Raw genomic sequence first — 25,652 nt, forward strand, 5'->3', positions numbered from 1 at the left:
TAAAACCCATTACAACTGGCTCTTACCTCCCTTATACTTTAGTCTTCTTTCAAAGAAGACTACTAGAGACGTGTTCTAGTAATTATGTTACTAGACGTGTTCTAGTAATTGTTACTTCTTTATGTTCTAGTAATTCTCAACTGCTTCATGTTCCTTCAAGTTCATGCCATACTGTTTCATGATTCCATAACATTGCTCTTGCCTTTCCCTTTTCCTGGCACATGCTCCCCACATTTCTTTATCTATCTTATGCATATTCATCCTTCAAGACAGCTCAGATATCATCCTCCAAGCTGAGTTAGAGACCCCCTTCTAGGGTTTCTATAGCAACCTATGCATACTTCTATCTTAGCAGCTACCAAATCAAATTGAAATTACCTGTTTATAAGTCTGTCTTCTTCCCCATTAAGCCTTAAGTTTCTTTAGGGCAGAGGCCACGTTTAGTCAACTTGTGTACCCAAACAGCATCTAATTTAGTGCCTGGAATATAGCAGGCGCTTAATAAATATAATGAATGTTTCATAAATAATACTCCAGGCTCTGCAATAGGAACTAGTGAACTTCAAATATTCTATTTCTGCCATCCAGGAGCTCACAGCAAAAGAGGACATGAAAAATGACAGGCATGGAAGCACTGGGAATAGTCAAATGAGTCACACTAGGTCAGAGTCTGCTGTCTTTTTAGCCAAATTTACCCAGAAATTGCTACCCCCAACCATGCTCACCCTTGAGAATGAAGGACTATGGAATTTTCCTCTGTTAAAAAACACTTCTGAAAAGTAAATTGTTTAAAGACAAGGAGGTGGAAGGAAAAGACAAGAGGTCATAGTGATATACAAACTAAATAATCCATACCCTTTTGAGAGTTTTCATGTGCACTCTTCAATGTAATTGAAAAATCATTTCAGGCTTGTGTTCTATAAAATCTGAAATGTGAGATTTATTTTGTAAATAATGGGAATGGTGGCAGAATCACTTCCCTTCTACTACTATTCTCAACGCTGTTTTATAATGTAAGCACATTAACAAATTTATGCTATTTGCCAGGCATAATGTTAAGATATGAGATAAGATTATCTCATTCAACCTTCATAACAAGCCTATGAGGTAAGTATTATTATTAACTCCATTTTATAGGGGCGGAAATTGAAACTTGAAGAGGTCCAGTAAGTTGCCCAAGATCACGTCTCTAGTAGGCATTAGAAGCAGTATTTGAACCCAGGCGGTATGATTCCAGGGCTCACAGTTTTGATGGGTACACCACACCACATGACACGTAAATAGTAAAATACAATAAACACTCATTACAATTGTTCCATTAGAAATTGTTCTTGACTTCAGGTACATAGCAATTTATAAGACTGAGTGAATCAAGTTGTCAGTTTTGTTGTTGTTATTGTTGTTGTTTTTAATTAATGATACTCTGGGACCTGTGGAAGTGTTACTAGTTATTATCATAAGCCTTCTAATGGTAGAGTTTTTTAAACTTTATAAATGTTAGGGAAACTAATTATCCACATTACTGTCTCTTCTTTGCAATTAAATAAAGTCTTTTTATTATGATATTTAAATATAAACATTTTATATGCGGCAGTTTAACTAGTACATGATTTTTCCAGCCAAAAAAAACCCTTCATTTGGAAAGAAATCCTCAAAAGTGCTATCTAAAGACTAAAAGTGGGTTGTTGTTTTTTTAACTTTAACTTTTCTCCTTTTAGACTCCAGAAACAGTTTCCTGACTTCCTTTCTGGAAATGATTTTTGTTTCCAACCATATTGAGAATCCTTTTTTTTTTTTTTTTTCCATTTTCTCTCTCTCTCTCTCTGTCTCTCTCTCTCCTCTTGCTTTCTTGGTAATAGCAGGGAGGAAGGGGGGGCAGTGGGCACAGGAAAAAGGGAAAAGAGAAAACAGAAAAAGAATTGCACACCACTATGTCTGAATATAGCCTCTACTTGTAGATAATTCCATCTGATTTGCACTTTTGCCTTTTTATTTCCGTTTTTGGACACCTCCTTTATCATCCAGCTAACTGGGATAGACAAAGCACTGTTGGTGCCCTGAGCGACAGAACTCTGGTAGGGGGCTGGCTGTAAATTGACGTGGCATGGAAATTCTCCGCTAAGTTGTAGCAGCTTGCATGTTTCTCCTAAGATCAAGCCCAGCCTCCCGGAGCTGTAGCTTAATCATCATGGGTTCAACGACTTTACAGAAAAATGGATAGAAAAAGTCTTCAGCTCCTTTCTTTGGACTCAAATGTTTTCTTTTTGGGTATCTATGGTTTAGCTGAAAAAATCAAAGCAGTTAAGTCTGTAATTTTCTTTTTGCAGCTTAAACAACAGAATTTGCTGGTCTCCCTCCCCTATCCTGCAATTTAATTCCTTACAGATTTTGCCATGGGGTGCGGACTTAGAAAGCTGGAAGACCCTGATGATAGCAGCCCTGGAAAAATATTTTCTACCCTGAAGAGACCGCAAGTGGAAACAAAGACAGAATTTGCTTACGAATATGTATTGCTGGATTTTACTTTACAAGGTACTTTTTGCTTCTATTTTATTTGTAAAATGAAAGATTTCAGAGATAAGGGACTTCTAGTTGTTTTAAGTGTTGGTTTGTGGATTTTTAAACTGTTCCTCATAATCAGATTGTACAATCAATCTAACAATAATGCTTTGTTTCTTAATTACACTCTGAAAGATTTTTGTTCTGTTTGGTTTTTGTAAATTTGGCTCATAGGTACTTTATAAAATTAGAAAAACTGCTTGGAAATAGCCCTTTCATTTTTAAATCAAATGCTTATTTGTAGAAGGACACATGAAAAATGTTCGCTTTCCAGCCAAATAGGTCTAGCCTTAATGACAGTTTGTGTTTTGAAAAAGATCTGAAAGGCACAAGAAGGTAGCATGTAGGAAATATTTCTTGCATCATGTGGAAGAGTATTTGCTAAGACAATTCTGAGGTTTCCAACTGCGTTAATGTTGTGATTGTGGTAGTCATTTGATATTTTTGACCAAACTAAATTTGAAGTTTGAAAATACAGAAAAAAAGATAGTCTTCTGTAAGATACTTCCTTTGCTTGCCCTGTCCCTAACAGAGAAACTCCCTGTTCCAGAAAGTTGGAAACACAAATAAACAAGCCCAGATGGCAGCCCTGTGTAAGGAACAGAGGCAGCTCAACTTCACAAATACTTTACCTCACTTCTTTTGGAAACTTTACTGTACAATCGCATTGATAAAACTGAGTTTTTAAAAAGCAGAACTATATCTTTAATTACAGCGTATTAAAAATGAAATTGAGTGTCCTGCTTGCTGTTAGAATTTCCAGATATCAGTATTTTAAGTTCTTATTACAAAGTTATGCTTTTAATTCTAATAAGCCGCACGTTTTATCAGTTAATAGAAAATGTATACTAAGTAGATTATCATGTTGTATATTAATTTCTTTTCAACTTAAACACAAATTCTCCATTTTTTTTGGTTTGCTCTGTGAACAGTGCATCTTTGTGCAAGAAGCAAGAGCAGCCCATTTTTCTTTGTCAAAAACTGAGCTAGCCAGCAAGCAAACTCCCTTCCAGAGACATACACAAAGTCTGTACATATACTTTTAACATATTTACATTTCCATTTTTACCTAAGGCTAAGGCTACCAAAGGGGAAAAAGTCAATATTCTTAATTTTCTTTTTAATTATGGAAGTTAAAAGTAGATTAAAAAAAATAGTAGATTAAGATAATGGTGACAATCAGAGAAGTAACCACTCAAATGAATTTTTTCTATACTTTTTCAAAAAACATCATTTGAGAAAATATTTGTGATGTGGTCCTATGTTTTCTCCATTGATTGTCCTTGTCAATTATCTTTTAGGACAAGTTTTTGTAAATCCACAGGATGCAAACACATATTTTCCTTAACCTCAAAACCTTGTCTATTCATAAAGTTTAGGCCAGAGCCATTTTGATCTGTGCTTTAAGATTTGCTGCACAACCCCCATAGGTTTTAAAGTAACTTGAATTTTTTTTTTTTTGGATTTATTTCCACCCAACCATGTTAGCAATCTCAAACAAATTTGTATAAATGCAGCCATCCTTGGATCAGAAAGATCTACAACTTTCTTCAGAAGTCATTTTGGTTTTATTATTATCAGAAGCCCTTCTCTCTGTGAAAGGAGTAAAATTTCTACCTTCCACTCTAGGTGTGTGGAGGAGGTAATAGAGTATTACACTATAAAGTGTAAGTATGGGCATAGTTTGCAAATGTTAACTCAGTAAGCAGGCACATATTTTAAAGTTGCACCTGATTCCTATTTGGTCCAGGGGCCCAATCTCCTGGTGTCCCTTTTCTCTACAATTCTTCCACATGTTTTTGTTCTGTTTTGTTTTTGTCTTTGCCTTTGCCTTTTCCTTTGCCTTTGCCTCTGCCTCAGAAGCCAAGACTCTGTATCAGCCCAGCTCCACAAACCACCTTCCTCTCTTCTGTTGTCTCTGACGCCCACCTATTCCTCCAGTGTGTAGAGAAGTGAGTCACGTGGGGGTTAAAATATGCCAGCCTTCTTCGTATAGTCCTGGCCATTCTGACCTGGGGTCGCTGTGAGGACTACTAAATAGTGGCATCTCCTGCCTCTCAGAGACCACGTGCTGTGAGCAACCTTTCAGGAAACAAATTGGTCTAGTGACAGCTGTGTGTGCTCACGAAGAGCCTGTCTCTTACCTTGTTTTCCTCTGTTTCTCCAAACAGAGGACATGGGACAGAGAGTCAAGTCCCAGTGGGGCAAGAGGAGACCCTTTGAAATTTCCAGTGTCCTGTGTTATGGTGGCTATAGTTATCTTGAAAAATTTATTGATTTTCCATTTAGTTCCATTCTCTGTGTGCGTGTGTGTGTGTGTGTGTGTGTGTGTGTGTGTGCCTTTCCCACACTTTTTTTTTTTTTTTTTTTGGTGGGGGGTACTTTGAGCCATTACTTATATATCTCTATGGGAGAAATAATAGCCTAATCATTAAGTGCATAAGGCTCTGGAGTCAAGTTCCTGGGTTCTGAATCTAGGCTCTTTCACTCATTAACTTGGCAAGTTTATAAACTTTGCTGTATCTCAGTTTCCTCATCTATAAAATGGGGGTTCTGATGGTGCTTGCATAATAGAGTTATTTTAAAGATTAAAGGAGATTATACAAAATAATCTCCTTGAAAAGGTACCTGGCACTTAGTAAGCACTTAATAAAAGTTAACTATCCCTCCTGGCTTTGTGCCAGATCTACTAACCGCACTAGTGAGATTTTCAGCACAATTTTTGTGATAAATTTTCTGGATTATTGTATAGTAATCTATACATGTGTATGTATGAGAGTGTGTCAGTATATATATGAGTACATCATAGAGTTTCTTGGTGAAAAGTTAAATTAACTCTGCAAATAATCCAGAAGGGTTGGTTTACCTTCTTGTGCAATCCCAGAAAACAATCTGAATAACCATGGCCTTAAGGATTTTTAGAGCATGTATAGCTTTATGATTAAAAACAAATTTCTACAGTATTAAAAACCCAACAGGACAGATGGTAACTTCCTTATTTGACTTTCTAATAGAATCATGTAAAACACATTGAGTAAAATTTTCCTGGCCCCTCGCTTGCTTTCTTATTATGAGAACAAGAAACTCTCATTGTCTTTTACCATCACTGTAACAGTAGTAAATACATTGATGTATGGATTCTGTAGAAGATGCTGATAAGTAGTGAAAACACAAAAAGGAATAAGACATAGTTTCTGCCCTCCAATATTTTATATTCTAATTGGTCAAACTGGACAAGCTCATGAACTCCTCAAGGTCAGGAACTATGCCACATCCACCTTTGCACTGCTGTGTTTTGCACGGTGTTTGGCACATGACCAGTGGCCAATCAGTTGTGTTGAAGTAATGAATGAAAAATTGCAATACGAGATACAAGAGGTATCAGGAAAAGGAAAAATCAATTTTGAATAGGATAAGTTGGAATTCAAATTAGAACTTTAACTGAACCTGAAGAAAAAAATAGGGTTTATATAATCAGAAAAAGATTAAGAGTTTGAGGTACTTTCAAGGGCTATTGAAAGGAGAAGTGAGGGGGCGTCCCTGTAAGAGACATTACCAAGAGGGACTTAGCCTGTGGCTGGCTGGATATGAAGGGACAGAAAGAATGAGGAATCCAAGATGACTTCCCTGTTCTGAGCCTGAGAAACTGTGGAAATAATGATGCCTCTTACAGTAGGAGGGGCGTCCCACAGGGAGTCAGTTGGTGAAACAGCAATTCCATTCCAGGCACGTTGCATATGAGGTGGCAGTGGAACATCCTGGCAGAGAGAGTTACAGGTGCACGGCAGAGATGATGACTTCCAGGAGGAATTGAAGTAGATAAAGTCTTAAAGAGGAGAATATGGGCAGAGCATAAGTGTCTTGGGCTGAATCATCAGGCATATTTAGCCATATTTAGGACAACTCAACAAAAATGAAATAGAATGAGGACAATTGCGACTGTATAGCACCAGAGAACACAAGGAAAAGGAGGGTTTCAAAAAGCAAGAAATGGTCAGTAATCGTAAATACTAGAGAACTTTCAAGAATAATGAAGATGCAGCACTGAAGAGAATGCATTTAAAAATCAACAAGAGATGAATAAAGTATCAGAAACGAGGGAAGGAAGGAAAGAAGGTCAGTTCAGCTAAATTTTCTATGTCTGTCTGAATCTAATAAGTTCTTGAGTATTTCCTCAAGCAGTCAAAAGATTTTCAAATGTAAAGTGCTATGTAAAAAGAAATTTATAATAAAGATGACTAAATTTACTCAAGCATCAACATAATCTCTGTCAGATAAAAAAAACACATAAGGACTTTCCTTTATTTTTTATTTATTTATTTATTTTATTTATTTTTGGCTGTGTTGGGTCTTCGTTGCTGCATGAGGGCTTTCTCTAGTTGTGGCAAGCGGAGGCTACTCTTCAGTTGCAGTGTGCGGGCTTCTCATTGCAGTGGCTTCTCTAGAGCATGGGCTGTAGGCGAGCAGGCTTCAGTAGTTGTGGCACATGGACTCAGTAGTTGTGGCTCTCGGGCTCTAGAGCACAGGCTCAGTAGCTGTGGCAAATAAAAAAACTTCACAATTTCGGACTGTTGGGGGAAAGAAAGATCCCATTCTGACCTGGGGGATAGGGAATCTCTGAAAATAGCAAACAGTTGACCCACTTAAATAAATATTGATGTTGGGAGAAAATACATTTCTACTGGCAATCTACGTTATATTGGGGGTTTTTCTTACATCTGGGTGGACATTTATTTATTCTTTTTTAAAATTTTTATTGGAGTATAGTTGCTTTACAATGTTGTGTTAGTTTCTACTGTACGGCCAAGTGAATCAGCTACACATATACATATAGCCCCTCTTTTTTTGGATCTCCTTCCCATTTAGGTCAGCACAGAGCATTGAGTAGAGTTCCCTGTGCTATACAGTAGGTTCTCATTAGTTATCTGTCTTATACATAGTGTCAATAGTGTATATATGTCAATCCCAGTCTCCCAATTCGTCTATTTATTTTTTGAACTAACACTTACTGAGCACCTACTGAGCTCCGAGTGAGGAATAAAGCCTAGTCCTTGACTTCTGTGAACCTGCATCCTAGTGAGCTTCCTGCTGAGAAGCCCTGAGGAATAACCATCTGTTTACAGTGCTTACACTCTATGCTGTGATACAAACTTTGCTAGAAGTCTGAGAGTTATAGAAGCAGAAAGAAGAGCACCTCCACCTGATTGGTGGGATCCAGAAAGACTCCTTAAAAGAAGTGCCACCTCATCTGATCTAAAGAATGAGTGAGACTTAGACAAAGATTTATGTCCAGAATATACAAAATACAACTGAAAATCAAAAAAGGAAAAGACAACCCAATAGAAAAATGGACAAGGAACTTGGACAGGTGGCTGATGAAACAGAAAATCTAAATGGTCAATAGACATATGAAACCGTGCTCAACCTCATTAGTAATCAGGAAAAATTCATGTTAAAACCACAGTGAGAAACCACTACAAATCATCCAAAATGGCTAAAATGTCAAGCTAATACCAGGTATTGGTAAATTGGTACAACCATTTTGAAAAAACAAAAAATGCTTTGTCATTACCTATTTAGCGAAGATACATATACCCAGTGGAAGCGTGCACACGCATGCACCATGCAGCACATACAAGAATGTTGATGGAAGTGCTATTTGTAATAACCCCAAAAGTGTGAACAGCTCAGAAATCCACGAACAAGAGACTGGAAAAATAAATTGTGGTAAACTCATACAATGCAACACTGCACCACAGAAGTGAGCCAACTTATTCTGAAAAGGGCCAGATAGTAAATATTTTAGGCTTTGTGAGCCGTGTGGTCTCTGTCACAGCTACTCAGCTCGGCCAGTGAAGTGCCAACATACCATATGCAACAAAACAGGCCGTAGGCAGTACTTTGCTGTCCTCTACTATACTGCAATGAAAACGAACAAACTACAACTACACAAGCTGCCCAAGATTAATCTCACGACCTTAATGTTCAGTGAAAGAAAACAGACACAAAATACTGTATGATTCCATTTATATAAAGCTCACAAAATTGGCAAAACTGAACTGTAGTGTTTGCTTGCATTCTTGCATAGTAAACTAAAAAGAGCAAGGAGTGAGGACCACAAAAGTCAAGGTAAAAAAAAAAAAAAAAAAAGTCAAGGTAGCACAGAGCAGGAGAGGGGGATTGTGATTGAAACGGGCAGGAAGTGAGGCTTCTGGCGTGCCCGCCATTTTCTGATTTTTGAATGGATGGTGGTTACCAAATGCTGGCAGTTTTAAGTATGTTTTGTGCACCCCGTTTGTACGTTACATTTCTACCCCCACACAAGATGTTTTTAAAGGTTAAAAAAAAAGGCTGAGTAAGGAAGTGGGGGTAAGGCAAACAAGGCTGAAAGACAAGCTGTACAGACTCAGAAACGAGAGAAAATCTCATGGTTTGTCTGGGAACTACAAGTAAAACCGAACAGGCAGAGTGCAGCACATGCAGGAGACAGCGGTGAAACACAAGGCTGACTTGGTCATAATGCAATCTTTTGCATATCTGCCTGTAATTATGAGCTCTGTCGTCCCTTGGAGTTTGAGTGCATTTCAAAACCACAGTTGTATTACTTCAATTGAATATATTAATGAGTGACTACAAAGATGGCACCTTTATTGAAAACATAAAATGTTATGTAATTTGGACGTTATTTATATAGTAGTTTATCTTTCTAAGTAACTTAAAACATTTTGATAAGTAGAGTAAACTGGATACTCCTTTTAATATCCGTACATTAGATTGATTAACAATTTATAGTAGTCGAAAGCTTTAGCTCAGCTCATGTCTGAATCTTCACAAATTCTGAATTAGCAGTGATGCAAATCAATGAAGCTTTACTTTCCTGTCGGTGCTCAGATGTACTGGCTCTGGAGTCATTCTGTCTGGTTCAATTACAGCCTTACCACTCACTAATAATTTGGGCAAGTTATCAAATCTCTCTCTTCCTGAGTTTCCTCATCTGAAAATAATGATAATATCTGCCTTGTGGAGTTTTTGTAAGGGCTAATTAAGATTAGGCATGTAAAGCACTTTGCATAATGCCTGGCACAAAATATGTACTTGGTACATGTTACTTATTATTTTTTACTATAATTGCTAGATATAATATGGGGTTTGACAGTCTGTTCCCTTTTGAAAATATGGTAAAATTGCTTGCCAGTGTTTGTACATCGTGCTTTTATCTGAGGAAACAATGTTTCATAAATATTTCAAAAATACATACTAACCTTCAGAAGTAAATTGGTGGAAAGAACATATATATGTCTTGGACTGGTTTCATACAGTTACATCATCAGAGCAAACCTTTTGACATTGAACAAGTTCTTAGCTTTTTACTAGAATGTGACTTTTTTCTATTTTTAAAATTTGATCTTTGTCTATGAAGCTTTTAAGCAAAGGACCATAAAAAACTCTACTGATATTTTATTTTGGAAACTATGAGGATAAATGATAGACTTGCTTAACCTTCAGCACGTTTCAGTTTTAATCAGAAAAGTCCACTCTGCATGTATATAGTTTTCAAAGCAACTACAAAATACTTTCCTTCACCAGTTCTTCACAATAGCCTTGTAAGGTGTAATAAAGCTTTTACAAATCGTGTAGCATTGATTGAATGGCAACCAACCCCACCCATTAATGCTGTCAACAACGCCATTTGTTCCTTCTCCCAAGGAACTCGCAGCGGTTGGGGAGCTAAGAAGAGCAAGATGGCTTGCAGCTGCTGCTAACTGCCTCTGCTGTTCAGTTCTAGCCAAAACAACCACACCTCCCCCCTAATTTCCTGTGTTTAAAAAGTAATAGAGTCTCTGATATTACTGCCCCAGTGTAAGGACATCAAATCAAAGGCTTGGCTTCAAACACCAAGCCTATCTTGGAGACATAATTATTCACTCTGGTGAGCACTGATGAAAATGCCTCACTCTGTGTGCACAGCTTGCCCCTTCCTCACATCTCTAAGCTGAGTCAGGCTGCCAGTCTCTTTTCAGCACAGTTTAAAACATTATTAAGAATCGAGGGGATTACCTGAAGGGAAGTTCTCAACAAAATTCCCAGATTTATTTCACCTTTCCTTGCTCCTAGGTTTACCTTTCTTGAATGACACTGGCATGTTTAAAATAAATCACAATGTAGGATAAGAAGGGCAATTTGTTAACAGAATGAACCCCCGCCCTCCTATCACCATCACCCTCCTGTCCCCACTAATGAAGATTTGGATCACTTTCTGTGTCCTAGGATGCTGAACACTGTCTAAGATGGTCCGGGTGGCCTGGCCTGGACCTGGGCAGGCTCTGGTCTGCAGAATCCCTGGGGCAACCCAGAGGAGAAGCTGCAAACCAGCAAGACGGCCATATTCAGCCTTTAGACAGGTCTCGCTTGGTGTGTATAGTGTTAAGATATTTGAATTAACTGTCACTTTTTAAAGTTGGGAGATATTACATAAGAATCTGGATTTGGGGGTTTTCTTAAAAAAATAGAAGATCCAGCAACACTGGGCCGACATGACCACATGGCAGCACTGGACCAGGGCTGCTGCACTCTTGGATAAGGTATTAAGTCTTCCCCAGGTCCCTCCTTCAGCACAGCCTCTTTCCTTGTTTTATCAGGCTGATACCTTTGGACATTTGAGTCTGGGACTCAATGGAGCAGATCAGCGTGAGTTAGGGACTGTTATTTGGAGTGAGTTGGCAGGGGGGACACCTAATCTATAGGGTGAGTTAGGGACCTGAGATCTAGAGCATGAGTTAGGGGCCTCTGATACAGAATTCTACAGATGGTGAGCCAGGCTGGGCTTTTGGAATAAATCCAGATCTCTACAATGATCTTCCTGGAGATTTTTTTAAACCAACAATGACATCTCGGAGGGCAACTTCATTCGAAACTATCTTTCTAAGCTGGGCCACCAACAGACAGGCACATCACTGATATTTGAGTGTTTACTTTGTACCAGGCCCTGGGCTCATGTTTTACAATTACTATGAAAGCAACTCTATGAAGTTAATACCATTGTTTGTCCCTGTCATTGCCTGTCTCAGACAGGCAAATTAACTTGTTCCAGATCTAGTAAATGGCATGAGTTGAGCCCAGGTGATTTGCTTCCAGATCCTAATGCTCTTAGAATAGCGTGCTGCCTCTCGTTCCACAGGCGAGGACTTTATTTAACAAAGCAACCAATAGTTGTATAGCACATGCTACATGCCAGATACTTTCTAGGAACACATATAAACTTATTTAATCCTAACAACCCTATAGAGTAGACTCTATTATTATTCTTACCTTGAAGATGAGGAAACTGAGGCACGTGGGTGCAAAGTAGCTTGCCAGGCTAGTAAGTGTTAGAGCTGAGATTTGCATCCAGGCAGTCTGGTCCGAAGGTCTTTTTTTTGGGGGGGAGGGGCTTGTGGGATCTTAGTTCCCCCACCGGGATTGAACCCCGGCCCTCAGCAGTGAAAGCGAGGAGTCCTAACCACTGGACCACCAGGGAAGTCCCCCTAGAGTCTATTTTCTAAACTACTGCTCCATGAGCACCCTGGAGCTCTGTTCACTGAATACGTTAATGTTACAACCAATTTTTCATTCAGCTGGTCCTTTAACAAGTGTTTCTCAAGCACTTATCATAATTGTCATGTCTATGCCGAGTGCTATTTATCAAAAGACACAGACCTCCAAATAGAAGAACATGCACATTTGAGACAGTTGAATAATTAATGTAAAGCACTGGGCCCAAAATGACATGATCTTTACAAAAACTTATGTGTAAGATATGCTTATTAGTACTGATGTACAATTTTTTTTCTCCCTTTGTAACTTTACTGGATTTCTCAGTTTGTAATTCTTCTCAAAACTTCTGTGTGTGTGTGTCTTTGTGCTTCAGGCATTAACATTTCTTTTGCATTGAACTCAAGACAATAACCTTACTTTATCGAAAGTGCAAGAGGATGTAGATTAGACTAGAAAAGCTGGATTTGTTCCACTGCCACAAAATTTCTCTGACTTCGCCAGAGAACAAGGTGCTCCTTAGAAATACATTCTCTACCTGAACAGGAACCTCTTTAAGCACCAATGTCCTTCTGTTATAGCTATCTTCTTGTGATTCTATTTAATGTGTTACAAAATTCTGCCTTTGAAAACCTTGTTCTGAAACAATAGAACGGAGGGAATGATTTCATTATCATTATCAATCAGGCCAATGAAGTGTAGAAAGTCCTTTAAGAGACCTCAGGCTGTAAAGTTTTTACAGTTCTTTTATCTAGTTTTTTAATTCATTTTATTCCCGCTGATGTCATCTGTCCCCCTTGCTGCCATCACTGTGTCCTTGCTACTTCTATCCCAGTAGGGGTTCCAAGCCTCCACCAAAAGACTTAGCACTAGACCTGAGATGCTTTTAAGTTGTACACACAAACACAGAATTAATAACATTGAATCTCATAGTCAGAAAGCTGTGCCCTTTTCAGTTCTTTTTAAGCCTTCCAATCAGTTTGGAGTTACTACGTCTTTAACACCTCCCTAATGGCTAATTCTCCCTTTCAACAAAGAGAGAGCAGGGCTGTGGCTCAGTCCTTGGCAGATAACAGTATCCAGCTAGAAGTTGATAAGTATTTTCTTTTTGTTGTATTTATTTGTATGTAATTTTCTACTTATGGTAAGTGATTCTGGTTTTATGCCTTTAAGGAATTCTCAGTCTAACAGCAGAGACAAACACATAAACAAGTATCTATAATACAGATTGATAAGGGAACTAGTAGAATGCACAGCACAGAGGAAGGAATGATTAACTCAACTTGGGGAGCAGGAAAGGAAACGAAGTTCTGGCAACATGAAACAGTGTGCCAGGCTCAGGAGCTCCCGTAGTTCAGTCCTGCCAAAGCAAGATGTAGAAGGAAAAGGATGACAAGAGTGAAAGCTGAATAAGTAGACAGAGGCCAGACTATGAAGATTCTTTCGTATCATGCTAAGCATTTCCATTTTCTACAATAAGCAATGAGATCCATTAAAAGACGGAAATTTTCTTTAAATTTCTGTAGGATTGGTATATAGTTCTAAAAATAAGTTTAGGCTATGTTTCATTCCTTAGTCTTAACAGTTTATTCTGGTTTATAGTTTTTTAGTTCCTTTGTTTGGAAATCAGGGTTGATAGTTAAAATACTAAAAAAGTAAGACCAAATGAATCACAGAGTGATTGCCACACAACCATGCGGAACTGGGTCATTTTGCAATGAAATCCAGCTGTTTCTTCCAAAACCAGGATCAGTCTCTGTTTTTATTCCTATTCATAATGATGAAAATATATTGTAGATTAGTTTAAATCCAGAAGAGGATGAAAATTTGAGTAAATGGATTCATGCTGGTTTATATAACTTTTCTTTGAGTGCTTTATTTCCATTTGAGAAGTTGGCATGAACCCACGTGAATCCAAGTGGTGGATTTCTGTTCCATCACGTGGATATTAATGTAAGAGGAGGTAGGGATTTCCTCTGACCCTTCTTCCTTGTCTGCTTCTTAACCTACTTCCTGTGTTTGGGCAATTAACAGCAGCTATTTTCTGGACAGCACTGACCACACTGACAGAAGGCCAACAGCCAGCACTGCCCCTACCTGGAGTTCATTTCATATGTTTTGTTATTCAAGAGATAGCCAAACTGCAGCTCCATTTCTAGTTATTAAGTCTTGGTTGTTTTCCAGAAAATGAGAAATATTGTCACAGAAAATGAAGTTGTTTTTAAAATTAATACTGCTAGAACATTCATTTTCCCATATAACACACCCTTTTCCTTTTACTAAAAACTATACAGATTGTACTATTCTATAGTTTCTACAGATTTGCCCTGCTTCAAAGGAATGTTTCAACTGCATATCAATGTTGCGTTTAAATTTCCTGTGTATTTAGAATTCTTACTTATTAAGAAGAACTTCTGGTTGCCTTTACTTTTTCAATTTCTTTACTCAAGTATTTATATACGTGCCATAAGAAACCGTATTTTTAGTTTCCCAGAGAAACTTAAAACACAATTTTTTTGAAATGTAATTAGAAATAAGAAAGCACTTGACAGGGACTTCCTTGGTGGCGCAGTGGTTAAGAATCCGCCTGCCAATGCAGGGGACATGGGTTCAATCCCTGGTCCGGGAAGATCCCACATGCTGCGGAGCAACTAAGCCCGCGAGCCACAACTACTGAGCCTGCGTGCCCTAGAGCCTGCATGCCGCAACTACTGAGCCCACGTGCTGCAACTACTGAAACCCCCACACCTAGAGCCCGTGCTCCGCAGCAAGAGAAGCCACCACAATGAGAAGCCTGTGCACTACAACGAAAAGTAGCCCTGCTCACCACAACTAGAGAAAGCCCATCGTGCAGCAACGAAGACCCAACAGAGCCAAAACTAAATAAATTTTTTTAAAAATAATAAAAAAATAAAAATGTGTCTTTAAATAAATAAATAAAATAAAACTGCCTTATTTGAAATATATATATAGGGCATTGTATTTCTACTTGAAGACATATTGGTAATACTAAGTATCCGCCGGCTGCTAAGAGTACTTTTGCTTTTTCTGAAATTAAATTAGAAAATATATAATACCTGTGAGCATAACTTTATTTGAGATTAAACCATATGGATATGTTTCCTATTCATTAGTATTATCATACGTAGATAGAAATAATATGCAATTCAACTTTATGAATGTGCAAATCTCTCTTTGCATTTGATATTTCAGCTTCGCCAAACCCAGAAGTAATCAAGATAAATTCAATTCTGGATATAGTAACAAAAGTGGAAGACTACTATCTTAAAGGATATATTGTCGGGGCTATTCATCCTGTTATACAACCTGTTGGGCAGCAAAAACACCTGCCTGCAAGTTACCTATACAGGGTGGTGCTATCGCGCTTGAAATTAAGGTAAGCCTGACACTCCAGAAAACTGTCATACTAAGAAGCTGTTGAGAGAGACAGTTTTCTTTGGCTAAAAGCAAAGCAAGTTTGAACAAAGTGATGGAGAATAAAGGATAATTCGGGGTTTTGGCTTAAGGCACATTTTCCAGCAGTTGAACCTCGATTGGGAGAAGGAAACTTAAATCTCCTTCCTTAAAACTTCTCATAGATTTAGCCCCTTGCAGACAAACAGGTCCTAGGTAAGGATGTCAATGAAAAATGGGAAAGGAAAATAGACTCAAGAAGCACCTGAAAGCTGATATAGCAACTTCAGCAGATGAGGGGGTATCAATTAGCTATATCCTGTCACTGGGCTAAAAGAGCTGACTGAACAAGTCCACTTTCACTGAGCGTTTTTTTTGAACTGTCCTGTATTGTTTTATTAATAGTGGCAACAGAAACTATCTCTAACTTCCAAAACTTTTACAGCAAAAAGGCCTACATGCCAAGTTCTCACAAACTGGATAGATCTCTTATCAGCTTTTTCCAAAAAATAGGATGGGAAAGCCAGAAAGCCATCCATTTTAGGTTCTTTTTTAACTTTTTTAATAGCTGTTTTTCCAAACAATACTACAAATGCTTTTGCCAACCAAGCTTGTATGTTTCATAATATTCAAAATACTGTTACTCCTTCCAGTGAAGAATGAAAATAACCAGACCAATGTCTTTGATTAACACGTTAAATTTTTTTTACACAACTCTCCAACTGTATCAAAATCATCTCAAAGACCAGGGTAAAAACTGTGTTTTCTCTTTATAGCGACTTTAACTATGAAAGGGCTAAGCTGAGAAGGGAAAATGAAATAAGAGAAAACGAGAGAAAACAGGAAAATTGGGAAAAAAAGAAGAGGCTTTAAAAAATCCCAGATGTGCTTTTTAGGGACACTGTCTGCTACTGAGTAACTAACGGCCCACTTACACATGTCTGAGAGGGCGTGTACACAAGCAGCTTTCACCATGACAGGGCACCTCATCAGATATTTACTAGTTCAAGCATTACTAAGGAAATATGCCATTTACCACACCATAGCAACACTTATGTCCTAATTACAAATCGTACAAACCAAGGATAAATTATTTTTCTCTTTTCGCATTACTTCAAATAGATTTAGCCGTGCCCTGCCAGGGCTAAGAATAATCAAGGGGTGAAGATCAGAAAAGAAGAAAAAGGAAAAAGACAGGACAATATTTATCTGCACTTAAATAGGATTGTTACTTGTGCTTTTGTACAATAATGAGGTATAACAGTGATTTAAAATCATTTCTCATAACTTATCAAAACAACAGACGCGGAGCTTTTCTTTCATGTTAAATTAGAAATTAAATTAATAGAGGTTTTAATTAAGGAAATCTAAATTAATAGAAGTTATTGTGTTTTTCCAATATTTTTACGTAAGAAGACAGCCATTAGAGTCGAAATAACAAAGAAAAAGGATTGCCTTGAACTTACTTGTGAGTTACTCACTCATTTTCACATGAGCATATTAGCTGAAAATCAGCAATTGGCTTCCAACCATAAACATATTCTCTGTTACAGCACGAAGCATTCGACAGCACCCAGTGGACAAAGACGCCCAAGGCTTGTGATTGAGGAATGTCCTCTAACTTTTGAGACACAAACAAATGACGTAGCAAAAGAACTGATAGAAAAGGTACTAAAAGTATACATTTTTTCATGGGATATTGAGAAATATTTCATATTTCTTCTTCATCAATTTCCTTTCCTACTTTAAAAAGAACAGGAAAATGATAGGTGACTTAGTCTACCAGAATTTAAAACAAATTGAAGCACAGGTACCAAATTGTAGAGTTAAAAACAGAAATACAGGCCAGTGAAACAGAATGGAAATGCCAGAAATAGATTTATACATATATAAGAAGTTTCATAACAAACCTGATGAAATAAAAATGGGGGAACAACCATTACTGCGTAAGTGCTGCTGGGAAAATGGGCAATTGTTCTATAGAAAATAGACTCCACACATTTCACATGAGTTAAAGAGGTAATTTTTTTCAAGTGCAAAAAATCTGAAAGAAAATGAAAGAGTGGACATATTTAATTATGAATAGATTGAGTAATTTGAGTTTGAATATATAAATATAAGTTATATACTAGGAAAAAAAGAATCGGGGGGAAATCTGCAGCAAATGTGCCTTATAGAAGCTTCATCTTCTGAATATATATGAAATGAATACAAACGCATGAAAGTATATTCAGCCTTGAATGGACAGACAGAATCCATGGACAGAAAGGAAACACAATTAATAAAGAGACATTTGGCAAAGGGTTCAACCTAACTAATAATTTTTAATGTAAATAAAAACTGAGAAGTAATAACTTACCAGTATTAACTGAGAAATTAAATTGAAAATATTAAATTCAATGTTGGAAAGACCTTTAAGAAAACATTCATATACAATGCAATTGGCATTGTAATAAATTAGTACAGAGTTTCTGAATACCAGTTTGGTAATAAAAGTCATAAATCTTGTTTTATTTTGTGACCCAGTAATTTCCTCTTTAGGAATCCATTCCAAGAAATTAATTGAAAAGGGAAAAATCATGTTTATACAAAGATATTTTAATCAACAGTGAATAGGGGCCAAATTCTCAACAAGTGGAAAACTGAGAAGGAAGCATTAGTCTATCAATATGATAGACTATTTTATGGGCATTGAACATGACAACTATCTTAACTGCTGAGAGAAAAAAGTCTATTCAATGTAACTTAATTGAACCTTAAATGAAAAATTGAACACTATATGTATATTGATTAAAACCAAAAAAAAAGAATTGTACATTCATAAGTATACTAAACTGGCAGGATTTGATGGTGAAAGTTCGGGGTTTTTTTTTAAATTTTAGTTGCATTGTCATATGTGTAAGGTTTAGCTTTTATTTAAATGCATACTGCCAAAAACCTAAGGCATTTCCTGTCAAATAAGAAACTGTGAAATTTGTTCGCTGTTTCTATTTTTCCCAAGCTTTAAATGACCGTGTGTGTAAGATTATCTGTGGTTTGTGTTTAGCCAGTTAGAGCTGCCAATGATACTTCCCATTTAGATATAAAGTCACCATTTAATAGGGTTTTTCAGGAACAGTCTTTGAAACTAGATTTTTATAAACAAGGTACACATACTATTTACTACTACTATTCTGGGGAAAAAAAATTTTTTTTCTGGGAATAAATCCACTCCAGAAACAAAAATCTAACTGCTAATTTAGTCTTAATAGATCATCATGAGAGCATTCATTTTGTATTTGACTTCCTGGACACAAAGATCTATTTAAACAGGAAAGTACTGTTATTTCAGCAATTAGAGTAATGGGGTTATTTTATGAAAAGAAAAGCTTCAGGAAAAATAGCACGTGAAATTTTTGAACATTGCCCCGTGTATGAGCAAGAGCAATAGATGAGTGCCAAATATTATTTTTGAACGGCTGCCTGATATAAAGAGTTGATTGTTAAACAGCTAGATTTTAAGTCATTTTAACATTATGTCAATGTTTGCTCTTTTTTTAAATTTAGATTTACAAGTGTTTTCCCCAGGATTTTAAAATAAAAATCACATGAAAAACATCAATCTTGCAACTTAAAAAACGGAAAAGACAGTAATACTCTGTATCATATCAGCTTTTCCAGATAAAACTTTTTAGTAATAGAGAAAGTCTTCTGCAATTTTCCCCCCAAATCAACAAATAAGACCTAGAGAAAGCACTGACATTAAATTTACCGGTTTTTACCTTCCTCCTCACCACCTCCTTCTCCTCTCCTGGGAAACCTGAAATAAAGGACAATTTACGGTTATTTTTAAGGCTTCTTGCAGTGTCACAGTCTTAATGTGTTAATTTATAGGAGTAAATGATATTGTGCCAGCAGTGTTTGTCCAAGCTCCATACACCCACACCCTCTGTCCGTCTCAGCTAAGTTACAGCAGCCTCCATTGCTGTCTGGTTTCACCCTGCTTCTTCCTGGCCTTTTTCATTCCATTTTATTTCTGACTATAGACGTTTGCACTTGCAACCTCTATCATAACTCTTTCTTCGCCTCCCAGGTGAATTTAAAACATTTAAAATGTTTAAAACAGTGGCCGTATAAAAGATGTTGCTATTTCTTCATTTTAACTTATTTAACGAGTACTTATAGAGCACCTGTAGGTACAAAACATTGCAACACAAAAGTGAGTAAGATAGTGCCTGCCCTCAAAAGAATGGTCAGCTTAACACAGGAGAAAGACGTGGACACAAAAAGAACAAAGAAATGATGCAAAAGCAGAGAAAGAGAAAAGTGTTGAGCATGAAAATAATCACTCTTAGGGTCTCAAATTATTTCACTGGCATTATTTCATGTGCTTCCGAACCCTATTCTTTAACTGATAGAACTGAATCTAATCATGTGTATTTGGCCCAGAAAGGAGATAATAGTACCAAGATATAAGCAAATCAGAAACTTCTTAAGAGTGGTAGTATGAATTGGGCTTATGCATTATATGTATGCATTTTTCAAGAATTAGTCTTTTAACAGTTTTCTTTACACACAAGAAAACAAGGCTGTATGTTTTCTGCTTTTAAATTAATGGCTCTTCTTTATTATTAAGATGTTTTTGTTTTTTGTTTTTTTTTTAAATGGAGGAGAAAGAGTGGCCTTATTTCTTTGCCAGGCAAAGAGGGAACACAGTAGCCTAGCGCCTCAAGAACTCTGCCCCCCTCCCTGGGGAATAGGAAGCAGTCAGTAATGTTATTTTTGAGGATTTCTTGGGATAGTTTTGAATTTTGCTTCAACTAGAGAAACCATTGTTAACAGGGCTGCAAAAATCATGCTATGGAATTATCAGTTCTTCCCAAATAGTAACCTCTTGGAGAAAATATAATTTTAAAATTAATTAATTAATTTACTTATTTGTTTGTTCTTTTATTTATTTATTTTGGCTGTGCTGGATCTTGGTTGCGGCACGCGGGCTCTTCATTGCAGCGCAGGCTTCTCTAGTTGCGGCACGCGCGGGCTTAGCTGCAGTATGTGGGATCTTAGTTCCCCAACCAGGGATCAAACCTGCATTGAGAGTGCAGAGTCTTCACTACTGGACCACCAGAGAAGTCCCGAAAATATAATTCTTGTTTTCACAGTTTCTAAAATGTATCAGTTCTGTTTGAAGAAACCACCAACATAGTGTGACAGGGTCTTAGGATTCTTGCTATATTAGAGGTCATTAATTTGCTTATGAATGGGTCTTTACTGGTCCATTTACTCCTTTTCTAATGGATTTCCTTAATAAGCCTGAAGGTTAATTGATAAAGCAATCAATGCAAATGAAGTTTACATTTTGTTCTACCATGTCTTTTTAAACTTCAGATTAATGGAGGTGCTAAAAGAGGAATGAAATTTGTTGGATTCATATCACAGCACTGTCCACCACTTAAATTCTGCAATGGAACCAACCATGATGGAGATACAGAATCAGCACTACATGTGAGACACAGTTCAGAGGAAAACTGTAAAATTTGGAATGAAGGAACATTAAGTGGGCAATCATCTGAAAGTGGAATTGAGGAAGAACTACATCATGAAAGTGGACAGTGTCAAATGGAACGAGATTGCAGCCCCAGTTTCTCTAAATCAAGAAAGGGAGAAGGTAACAGACAAGATGAGTAGAAATAGAAATATTAATTTAAATTTAGCAAAAATATGTTTTTAAGGGTTTTTTAACAAATATGAGGCAAATTAAATCTCTAATGATTATAAAGATGAAAAAACTAGTATAAACTTGTCTTGATTTTTTTAAATTATTGCACCTGGAATATGGTAGGGCAGTTTTCCGAACAGTTATCCCTAGCATGGTCATACAACACCATCCACATAATGAAACTTTGTGTTGAAAATTGGTTCCCATTTAGTCATACACCAACTCCTCTGTAAAATGGAGGCTGTGCATGTATACCAAAAAAGTGATTCTGTAAAGAAAGCTGTTCTGATTTATGTTTCTCCCTATAAACAGTGTGTGAGAATTTTAGTTCTGGCCTTTCCCATTTCATGGGTACTTTTCACCTTTGAAGTTAATTGGCTTTATTTGATCACCAGTTAGAATATTAAAATGCACATCATGATGAAACAACTAATATAACAATAGTGCCTGCATTCTTCTTCTTTTTTTTAAATTTATTTTTGGCTGCACTGGGTCTTTGTTGCTGCACGGGAGCCTTCTCCAATTGCGGCGAGAAGGGGCCACTCGCTGCGGCGCGCGGGCCTCTCATTGCAGTGGCTTCTCCCGTTGCAGAGCACGGGCTCTAGCCATGCAGGCTTCAGTAGTTGTGGCTTGTGGGCTCTAGAGCACAGGCTCAGTAGTTGTGGCTCACGGGCCTAGTTGCTCTGCGGCACATGGGATCCTCCCGGACCAGGGCTCGAACCCCACGTCCCCCATATTGACAGGTAGATTCTTAACCAATGTGCCACCAGGGAAGCCCGTGCCTGCATTCTTAAATAACTTTAAACAATAGTTTTATTCTTCTTTGCAGCTAGCAAGTCTTCCAAGAAGTTGAGAGTATTTTTTAATGTATTTCGGACTGTTCTAAGTTTTCTGATACATTTACGGGCACGCTTTAAAAAGCACTAATAAAGAAAATCAAAGATTATGTACACCTTAGAGTTAAGAGTCTGCAGCCAGACTGCCTCAGTGTCTTTAATAGAAAGGGTGTTGTTGTGAGTAGACATGAGATGTCTACAAAGTGCTTAGCCCAGTGCCTGGCACAGAATAGACTATTAAGTTAGCTGCTATTAACTGATCCTTTGATCAGTGTTGGTGCTAAGGCCACACACACTGGTGGCATCGGCTTTCTGGGTTGTGGTGAGATTGCTCAATATTCGTGCATGGCAGAGACCCACTGGAGCACGGTCAACACAGCCTCCTTAAGAAAGGACCCAGGGCTTCCCTGGTGGCGCAGTGGTTGGGAGTCCGCCTGCCGATGCAGGGGGCGCTGAGCCTGCGCGTCCGGAGCCTGTGCTCCGCAACGGGAGAGGCCACAGCAGTGAGAGGCCCGCGGACCGCAAAAAAAAAAAAAGAAAGGACCCAGAGCATTTCCCAACTCATCATCTCACCGCCTCACCACCACCAACACCCTCCCATTTTTCTACCAGTTCCCTAGCTAACAACCACCCTGATTTTCCTGCAGAGTGCAAAATTTAGGAATGTAAATTTAGGAATGTAAGAGTTGTTGGAGTTGTGGCCAGAGAGCTACCCACTATATTCCACCCACAGCTACCTATAAAGTCCTGCTGGTTCCCATCCTAACTTTGATTAGATCAGGTGTCTGTTCCAAGTTTTTTAAGTTTCAAATCCAGTATGCTACTTAATTTAATTATCAGTCTTTAGATTCTGCTTTCTATTTATTTTTAAACCCTATATTTTTTGATAACTTTTCTATGGCAGTGGTTGGTTCTTAACTTTTGGTGCTGGGGGATAGGAGTGAGAGCGATAGCGATGGGGGCTGGGGGGAGACCAACAAAAGACCTCTTGGAGAGTCTGGTGAAATCCATGGAGACTCACCCAGAAAAACACACATAACACACATACCCCTAATACTCTGTGACACAAGTGGTGTTAGACTTCCTAAAACACAACCATAAATGTGGGTCCATAGACCCCCAAGTTAAGAATTTGCTAACTTGTAAAGTATATGATCCAGCAGTTCCATGTCTAAGTATGCATTCTAGAGTCACTCTCACATATGTGTCCAAGGAATGAATAATGTTTGTAATAACAAAAATTCAGAAATAATGTATATTTCCATCAACAGGAGAAAAGTAAACTGGAATGCTATATAGCAGTTAAACTAAATGAATAAGATCTATATGTATTAATTACACTTCAAAAGCATAATGTTGAACAAGAAAATCAACTTATAGATTGATACATACAGTATAATACCATTTTTTTAATATAATACCATTTTTTAAAAACTTTTTAAACTGAAAAACATTGTTTTTAAACTGCAAAACATCATTTATGTGTAAAGAAATGTGTATTAAAAAAATAAAAGAACTTGCATGAGAATAATAAACACAAAATTCATTACAGTAGCTATTTCTGGAGAATAGGATTAGGGGAGATACATCTTGAGCCTCAAGTACATCCATTTCTCATTTCCTTGAAAAAAATCTGAAGCAAACCTGGCCCAATGTTAACATTTGATAAAGCTGAATGGTGGCTAATTTTATTATTCTGTATGCTTGTTTGTGTGCTTGAAATAGCTCATGATTAATTTAAAAAAAAAAAATTTTAGGGCTTCCCTGGTGGCACAGCGGTTGAGAGTCTGCCTGCCGATGCAGGGGACACGGGTTCGTGTCCCAGTCCGGGAAGATCCCACATGCCGCAGAGCGGCTGGGCCCGTGAGCCATGGCCACTGGGCCTGCACATCTGGAGCCTGTGCTCCGCAACAGGAGAGGCCACAACAGTGAGAGGCCCGCGTACCGCAAAAAAAAAAAAAAAAAAAAAACTATTTTAGGAATCTTTTCAATAAAATTATAGTTTTCCCCTTTTTTCTTCCTTCTGAACACCTATCCTCAGATAACAAGTTGTATACAGTCTTCAATGATTTTGAGGATGAATCAACCTGCTGGACCTATCAGGAAGGCATCTTGTCAATGAAAGTAACAAGAAAAGGCTCTGTCGTTAGTACACTTGATGCCGATTGGCTGGAGTTAACTACATTTTATTATAAACAAGGCTTGTCTTTAATCGATTCTTTTGTATGCTGGGAAACATCTAAAGGTAAGTTTTATATTATGATATGTTGATATCTAAAGAATTTGACCTTGTGTCAGAGTTGGTGGAAATGTTTTTGCCTCTCAAGTTCAATGGCTAAAAGGACAGATATTATTTTTTTGAATTTTATTTTATTTACTTATTTATTTCTTATACAGCAAGTTAAAAGGACAGATATTATTCCTAAGAAAATAGATTCTAATTATTACACAACTCTGTAGCTTTAATTTAGAAGCTTAACCATCCTATGTGGTACTATTATAATGTGATATTTGCTGTTGGGTTGTGACTATCAGAAATGGACAAACCACTGTGTGATTAATTAGTAGGATTTTCCAAATAATATGTACTACAGCAGCCCAATCCGGAGGTTTATGATGGCATTTGACAATTACTATCCAAATTTATTACACTAGCCCAATTTTGGAGACTACCTACCATGTCCTCCAGTCTAAACCTGACTTCTTCTAAAATTCGTAGAGAAAAATAAACTTCGGTTCAGAAAATTATATTGATCTATATTTATTTATGCCTTCCCCTTATCTTTCATCTTTATCTAACCTTCTTCTTTTAGTTACAATGGGATATGTAATCATTCACGTCTATCATAAAAACAAACAAATCTTTCCAAAAATTATTTCTAAAGAAAGTGTTTTTTAAAAGAGATTAGTGCTGGGACTTCCCTGGTGGCGCAGTGGTTAAGAATCCACCTGCCAATGCAGGGGACACAGGTTCGAGCCCTGGTCCGGGAAGATCCCACAAGCCACAGAGCAACTAAGCCTGTGTGCCACAACTACTGAGCCTGCATGCCACAACTACTGAAGCCCACGTACCTAGAGCCTGTGCTCCGCAACAAGAGAAGCCACCGCAATGAGAAGCCTGCACACCTCAATGAAGAATAGCCCCTGCTCTCCGCAACTAGAGAAAGCCTGCGCACAGCAAGGAAGACCCAACGCAGCCAAAAATAAATAAATAAATAAATTTATTTTTAAAAAATAAAAGAGATTAGTGCTAAAAAAAAAAAAGAACAAAGACAGTAAGGAGACTGGAAAAATACATTAGGAAGGATGGAGGTTATGAAAATCAGGATAGTTAGGGACCATGACTCGAGGTTAGAGGAAGGAATGAAAAAGAAAATAAAATGAGATCTCAATAAACCCTATTATTATTAAATCAGCCTAGTGATACCTTAACTAATACAACTAAAGACTTTGGATGATTATTTAAAATTATCGAGTCATGTTCCAATAGGTCCCTTTAAGTAGCAACCAAGAGTAAGGATCTAGCTCATTGGAGCACCCCATGGAGCACCCCAAAAAACATCACCTTGCATAGTGCTTGGCACTTAGCAAGTGCTCAGTAAATATTTATTAGT

General features: G+C 37.6%; 1 protein-coding gene across 2 annotated transcripts in view; it reads left to right on the plus strand.

Moving 5' to 3' along the window:
• Positions 1-1,871: 1,871 nt before the first annotated feature.
• Positions 1,872-25,652, plus strand: part of RFTN2 (raftlin family member 2) — a 60,909-nt gene continuing 37,128 nt past the window's right edge. The window contains exons 1-6 of one of the 2 annotated variants that reach the window (XM_029225903.1): positions 1,872-2,300; positions 2,386-2,532; positions 15,304-15,487; positions 17,058-17,172; positions 20,872-21,151; positions 24,080-24,283. In XM_029225903.1, coding sequence (XP_029081736.1) covers positions 2,394-2,532; positions 15,304-15,487; positions 17,058-17,172; positions 20,872-21,151; positions 24,080-24,283 — 922 coding nt within the window. In that variant the 5' untranslated portion in view covers positions 1,872-2,300; positions 2,386-2,393. Of the gene's footprint in view, positions 2,301-2,327; positions 2,533-15,303; positions 15,488-17,057; positions 17,173-20,871; positions 21,152-24,079; positions 24,284-25,652 lie in introns of both variants that reach the window. The other variant, XM_029225902.1, reaches the window with a different exon arrangement.

Source organism: Monodon monoceros, unplaced genomic scaffold (assembly GCF_005190385.1).
Source record: "Monodon monoceros isolate NGI ecotype Baffin Bay Population unplaced genomic scaffold, NGI_Narwhal_1 Super_Scaffold_16, whole genome shotgun sequence".
In the NCBI taxonomy this organism is placed as follows: Eukaryota; Metazoa; Chordata; class Mammalia; order Artiodactyla; family Monodontidae; genus Monodon; species Monodon monoceros.